Consider the following 6,589-nt stretch of genomic DNA (forward strand, 5'->3'; position numbering starts at 1 on the left):
TAAGCCTGTCACTGAGAACATGTGCCAGTTCTGAACCAGAGCTTCACTGAACTGGGGTCATGGGGTCAAATCAGATGGAGTTGCCAGTGGGCTGCTTCATCAAGAGCTCAGTCTGTAGAATAATAATCGATAGAAGCTGCCAGTCCTAATTTCATTGACAGGCAACAAGCAAAGAATCGAGCATCGTGATGAGCTAAAGCTATTGTGTGGTGTGAGGGAGTATTGCGCCGACCCACCCATGTTAATGCTTAGGGTCTTGCTCATGGTATTAAATTAGCAAAATGATTTTGCCAAGTTATTAAATTAGCTTTAGTTCATACGTGGCGGACTTGGCAGCGCGTTCATTGCCAGTTGCCCATCAATGAAACTAGGGCCCTTAAAGTAGTTTCCTGCTTGTTGGCCTTGATTCTGTGCCCAAATTCTGGAATAGGAGAGGTCCCTGTTGTTTACATGAAGTACATTTGACTCATCATCTGCTTTCCTCTCTTCCTCTCAGGTTACACGGGTAGTCTTGCTGTGGGTAAACAATCATTTCAATGACTTTGAGGGCGACCTCGCCATGACCCGATTTCTAGAGGAGTTCGAGAACAATCTGGAAAGAGAGGTTTGCCATCTTTCAAGCTCTTTACTTCTCAGTTTCTCCATATATATTTATTGATACGTTTGTTTTTTGGTGTCTTATGACAACAACACCTTGCTCTCTGCCCGAAACAGAAAATGTGCGGGCACTTACGACTGTTAAACATCGCCTGTGCTGCCAAAGCCAAGCTGCGGGTGGTGACCCTCACCAAGCCGTCACGGGAAGCCCCCCTGGCCTTCACACTGCTGGGGGGGGCGGAGAAGGGCTTCCGCATCTTCATCGACAGCGTGGAGCCCGGCAGCAAAGCTGCAGAGGCCGGCCTTAAGAGAGGAGACCAGGTAGGAATAACACCGTGCAGTTTTAACACCGTGCAGTTTTAACACCGTGCAGTTATAACACCGTGCAGTTATAACACTGTGCAGTTATAACACCGTGCAGTTATAACACCATACAGTTGTAACACCGTGCAGTTATAACACCGTGCAGGAATAACATTGGTGATTAAAAGACCACTGCAAATAGAGATAGGCCAGAGATAATCAGATGTCAGATATATGGATCGCTACATGAATTGATGAGAAATCGAATGAATAAACGGAAGTCAGTGGTAGGGAAGGGTGTCACATGACCATGGGAGACTGTAGAAGAGTTTATAAATGTTACAGATGGGCTGTGTGTGTCTCAGTGGTAGGGAAGGGTGTCTCATGACAATGGGAGACTGTAGAAGGGTTTATGAGCAGTACAGAGGGGTGGTGTTTGTCTCCCTGCTGGGGTATCTTGGGAGAGCAGGTTATGAGCATTACACAGAGGGTTTGGGTTGAGATGAGGCCACTTACTGTCTTTGGAGGGCTATCTTCATTCAGGCATTGAACAGTGGTATATATTTACCTGTGTTCATCACTATAAAAGATAGACCATTTGTGTCTGTGTTATGAGTGTGTGTAAATGGATACCACTTCCCATTTCTACAAAGGAAGCTTTGTTCTGTATGAAACAGGACTTCCAGAGAATTCTCAGTTAACAAGAATGGACCCAGGAGTGTGTGTGTCTGCGTGTGTGTGTTTGGGCATACCCTGTATGTAGAACAACTGACCTTGTTGTGGATCCTTTTTGACCTGTAGGTGCAAAGTGTCTGGAGCATTGCTGTAAAATAAATGGGGTTAACTTGATTTCTATTGCCTTGGTTACTGATCTGTCTCCCTGTGTCTCTCTTGGGCAAGATTCTGGAGGTAAACGGACAGAACTTTGAGAATGTCCAGCTCTCCAAAGCCAATGAGATCCTACGGAACAACACTCACCTTTCCATAACTGTGAAAACCAACCTGCTAGGTGAGTGATCGCTGATTTAAAGTCCAGTATTACCTTTTGTTCTTATTAACACTACTTAACACTGGTGTTTGTTTGTTTGCTTGTTGTGTGATTTCTTTTAGTGTTCAAAGAGCTGCTGGCTCGACCCGATCAGGAGCACGAGCATGACGGGGAGGACGAGCCGGACCGCAAGAACGGTGCGCCGCACATCCCCAAAATCGGCGACATGAAGAAGGCGAGCCGGTACTCCATCCCAGACCTGGCGGTGGACGTGGAGCAGGTGATGGGCCTGGAGAAAGTCAGCAAGAAGGGCAAGGCCAACACAGTGGGCGGACGCAACAAGCTCAAGAAGATCTTCGACAAAACGCTCACCAGCATCCTACCCCCCAAACCCTACAAGTCAGTCCAGACTCCTTTACTCTTACCCCAGACTAGTCTCCTTTAGTCTTTCCCAAGTATCATCTCAGACTAGTCTGGTCATTGTTTTAGCCCCGTACACCATGCATTCTGATAAATGCTTTATTTTGTGACAGAATTTACTGTATATTGTGCTAATATGACTGTTGATGAAGAAAGATCATTGTTTTAAAATAGATTTCTTATGTAGTATTATATATATTAAATATGTTGTATGCCAAAGCTGATTCTGTCTGACGATTAGGTTCTGACCCGGTGTGCAGTGATGTGGGCATGTTGTTGAAGAAAGTTTAAAAAATATCTAACGGAACTGTCTGATGGTTCTGATTTGCTGTGCAGTGATGTTGGTGTGGGCCAGTCTCAGGATGACAGTATCGTAGGCCTGAAACAGTCCAAGCAGATCGCCCCAGCGCTGCCCGTCAGCGGGAACCTGTCCTCCAGTAACCCTGACCTGCTGCAGTCCCACCACCGCATCCTCGACTTCAACAACCAGCCAGGTGAGGGACGCACTGAGACAAGCAGCAGGAGTGGATGACTCAGAGTAGGGGTCAGGGGTCAGGGGTGAATGACTCAGAGCAGGGGTCAGGGGTGAATGACTCACAGCAGGGGTCAGGGGTGAATGACTCAGAGCAGGGGTCAGGGGGGGTTCGAGATAAAGGCTGCTTAACCCAGACTAGAAGTTCCTGGTCCAAAAATGGGTTCCTCAGACTAGAGGTACCCAATACTCAGTCAAAGTCCAATAAGTTTGGGGCCTGTTTGGTGTCCTAATCATAGGGTGTCAGAACAGTTTGTTGTCTAGGTATATCAGTATAGTTATCTGCAACATACTCACATTCTCCCTCAACATCCCTATTCCAGAGCCTCCTCCAGCAAGTGAGTACCCCCCCCCCACCTCCCCCTGACCACTGACGCTGGTCTCTCTCCCCTACCTCCCCCTAACCAGTGACCACTGATGCTGGTCTCTCTCCCCCACCTCACCCTGACCACTGGCGCTGGTCTCTCTCCCCCACCTCCCCCTGACCACTCACGCTGGTCTCTCTCCTGTGGTGTTGGCTTTCGTGTTTCTGCCCTTAATCAACTGGGCTGATTTTGTATTTGTGATTGAGGGATTTGAAAGCTGGCCTGGACCTAAATCTGTCAGAGGGATGCCTGATTGGTTATGTTGGATCTTAATGGTGATGGGGTGTATGTTTTCAGAAATCCAGATTGATCCAGAATATGACAAAGTTGATGATTCGATGATTGTTTTTATTAATTTTATATGTCTGATATGTCCTATTAGTTTGCCAATGCAGTATATTTCAATCACAATGAATAAAGATGGAATGATTCAGACAGAAATAAAAACAAACAAATTACTGAAATGATCTCTGAAGGTCTGCTAACTGGTGCATTCTGTGTAACTACAAGTCTGTGTAGGTTTCTACAGTTTGAACCGGGCCTTGTGGCTGAATGGAAGGCTTTAAACTTAGTGTTTCAGGGAACACATCACATAAGCATGGAGGGTCTGTAGCCTGCATTTACCCAGAATTCACCAGGTGGCTGACATCTCTCTACTGAAGCTCTTTCCTGCTTGCGCCAGTTCCTCTATTTTCTCTAAGTGTGTTTGTGTTTGTTTGTGTGTGTGTGCGTGTGTGTGTGTCCTGCAGACATGTCGGACCAAGTGCTACGTGTGTTTAAGGCGGACCAGCAGAGCCGCTACATCATGATCAGCAAGGACACCACGGCCAAGGAGGTGGTGGCTCAGGCCATCCGTGAGTTTGCCCTCACCGCCGCGCCAGACGCCTATTCGCTGTGTGAGGTGTCCGTCACCCCGGAGGGCGTGATCAAGCAGAGACGCCTCCCAGAGCAGCTCTCCAAACTGGCAGACAGGATACAGCTCAGTGGCAGGTAACAGACACACACACACCTGGGGATGCTGTCCACTTACTTACACTCACCTGTTCAGTCACAAACCTCCTCTTGTGCAGGTACTACCTGAAGAGTAACATGGAGTGTGTTTGTTTGTGTGTGTTTATGTGTGTGTGTGTGTGTGTGTGTATGTGTGTGTGTATCCTTCCTAATCCATCTCATCATGTACAACTGAAGAGTAACATGGATACAGACTGTGTGTGTGTGTGTGTGTGTGTGTGTGTGTGTGTGTGTGTGTGTGTGTGTGTGTGTGTGTATCCTTTCTTATCCATCTCATCATGTGCAGGTACAACTGAAGAGTAAAATGGATACAGACAGTGTGTGTGTGTGTGTGTGTGTGTGTGTGTGTGTGTGTGTGTGTGTGTGTGTGTGTGTGTGTGTGTGTGTGTGTGTGTGATCTCTCCTAACCCAATGTCCTTGTGTGCAGGTACTACCTGAAGAGTAATATGGAGACGGAGACGCTGTGCTCAGACGAGGATGCCCAGGAGCTGCTGAGGGAGAGCCACATCAGCCTGCTGCAGCTGAGCACGGTGGAGGTGGCCACCCAGCTGTCCATGCGTGCCTTCGTGCTCTTCTCCGCCATCGAGCCCACCGAGTACATCGACGACCTCTTCAAGCTGCGCTCCGCCGCTCTGGCTGCCGCCGCCGCCGCGTCCAAGACCGAAGTCCCCACGTCCAGCCTCAAGCGCTTCGAGGAGGCCATCAACCGCGAGACCTTCTGGGTGGCCTCCGAGGTGGTGAGGGAGCCCAACCAGCTCAAGCGCATGAAGATAGTCAAGCACTTCGTCAAGATCGCGCTGCACTGCCGCGAGTGCAAGAACTTCAACTCCATGTTCGCCATTATCAGGTGAGCAGCACAGAGGCAGGGCAGAAGAGAGGGAGAGAGAGGAAAAGAGAGGAAGAGAGGAAGAGGGAGGAAAAGAGGGAGAGAGAGAGAGAGCAGACACTCTGACACTCTGACTGTATCTCATCTCATTACACTTTAATTAACAAGACAAAACAAAGTCGTAGTAATAGTTCTTGATAGTACTTATTCGAAGAATAATTAAGAGTTTGCTGCCCATTGGTTGAAATGTTGAAGTACTTCTAGTTTTGCCTGAGAAGAGCTGATCTCCTCACATATCCAAACTGTGGATGAGCTGAACATCCTGAGCAGCTGAACATCCACAATGCTGCCTGCTGAATCTAACAGGTTGACTCGTTTGTTTGTTTGTTTGTTTGTTTGTTTGTTTGTTTATTTGTTTGTGTGTGTCAGTGGGTTGAACCTAGCACCGGTGTCTCGGCTGCGGGGCACTTGGGAGAAGCTGCCCAGTAAGTATGAGAAGCTCTTCAGCGACCTACAGGACTTGTTCGACCCCTCCAGGAACATGGCCAAGTACCGCAACGTCCTCAACAACCAGAACCTCCAGCCGCCAATCATCCCGCTCTTCCCCGTCATCAAGAAGGACCTTACCTTCCTGCATGAGGGTAAATACACAAACGGCAACACACACACTCACAAATACACACACACTCACAAACACACACATTACACTCTCACACACACACACACACACACACACACACACACACACACACACACACACACACACACACACACACACACACCTTACACTCTCACAGCCAGGTACACACACACTTACACTCACACTCACACACATGCATATCCACACATATACACACACACACACACACACACACTTACACTCTCACACACATGCATATCCACACATACACACATAGAGGTGCTAATGATGGATGAGTCTCTGAACTTGATCCTTTTTTTCTCTTCTCCCCGTAGGTAACGACTCAAAGGTGGATGGTCTAGTGAACTTTGAGAAGCTAAGGATGATGGCCAAGGAGATCCGTCACGTGGGGCGTATGGCTGCAGTCAACATGGACCCCGCCCTCATGTTCCGCACCAGGTACGTCTGCCCAGAAGGCTCCCAAACAGCCCCAAATGATCCACCCTACCCCTGGGCAGAACGGCTCACATGTCACGGCTGCAATGGTTCATTCACAGCTACAGGAAAGACTCACGAATCGCCCTGAGAATGACTCACTGGTCTCTGTGTATGGTATGGTGGTGGCTATGAATGTGTATGTGTGTGTGTGTGAGAAAGAGAGAGATTACTACCTTCACCTCTTCCAGGTCCAACTGTGCTGTGCAGGCTAGCTTTCGGTGTTGCCATAGCGATGTGTGTGATGTTGTGGTCACATCCCTCCTCACATCTTCAGTCTTCTTCCCTCTGTACTGATACCCACACTTCTGTAATAGTGGAGTACTAGTGTGTGTGTGTCTGTCTGTCTGATGTGTGTGTACGTCTGGTGTGTGTGTGTGTGTTGTATCTGTTGAGTACATGCTGTGTTCCA

The 6,589-nt window shown here is 48.3% G+C and overlaps 1 protein-coding gene across 6 annotated transcripts in view; it reads left to right on the top strand.

Moving 5' to 3' along the window:
* LOC105908693 (rap guanine nucleotide exchange factor 2-like) overlaps nt 1-6,402 on the top strand; it is an 81,190-nt gene extending 74,788 nt beyond the window's left edge. For 2 of the 6 annotated variants that reach the window (XM_031568965.2, XM_031568967.2), the window contains 10 exons: nt 497-604; nt 715-918; nt 1,801-1,909; nt 2,011-2,287; nt 2,645-2,802; nt 3,164-3,178; nt 3,955-4,195; nt 4,644-5,063; nt 5,472-5,683; nt 6,018-6,400. In XM_031568965.2, the coding sequence (XP_031424825.1) occupies nt 497-604; nt 715-918; nt 1,801-1,909; nt 2,011-2,287; nt 2,645-2,802; nt 3,164-3,178; nt 3,955-4,195; nt 4,644-5,063; nt 5,472-5,683; nt 6,018-6,268 (1,995 nt within the window). In that variant the 3' untranslated portion in view covers nt 6,269-6,400. Of the gene's footprint in view, nt 1-496; nt 605-714; nt 919-1,800; nt 1,910-2,010; nt 2,288-2,644; nt 2,803-3,163; nt 3,179-3,954; nt 4,196-4,643; nt 5,064-5,471; nt 5,684-6,017 lie in introns of all 6 variants that reach the window. The other 4 variants (XM_031568971.2, XM_031568970.2, XM_031568966.2 and 1 more) reach the window with 2 other exon arrangements.
* Nucleotides 6,403-6,589: the final 187 nt, after the last annotated feature.

The sequence above is a fragment of the Clupea harengus genome, chromosome 6 (genome assembly GCF_900700415.2).
Source record: "Clupea harengus chromosome 6, Ch_v2.0.2, whole genome shotgun sequence".
In the NCBI taxonomy this organism is placed as follows: Eukaryota; Metazoa; Chordata; class Actinopteri; order Clupeiformes; family Clupeidae; genus Clupea; species Clupea harengus.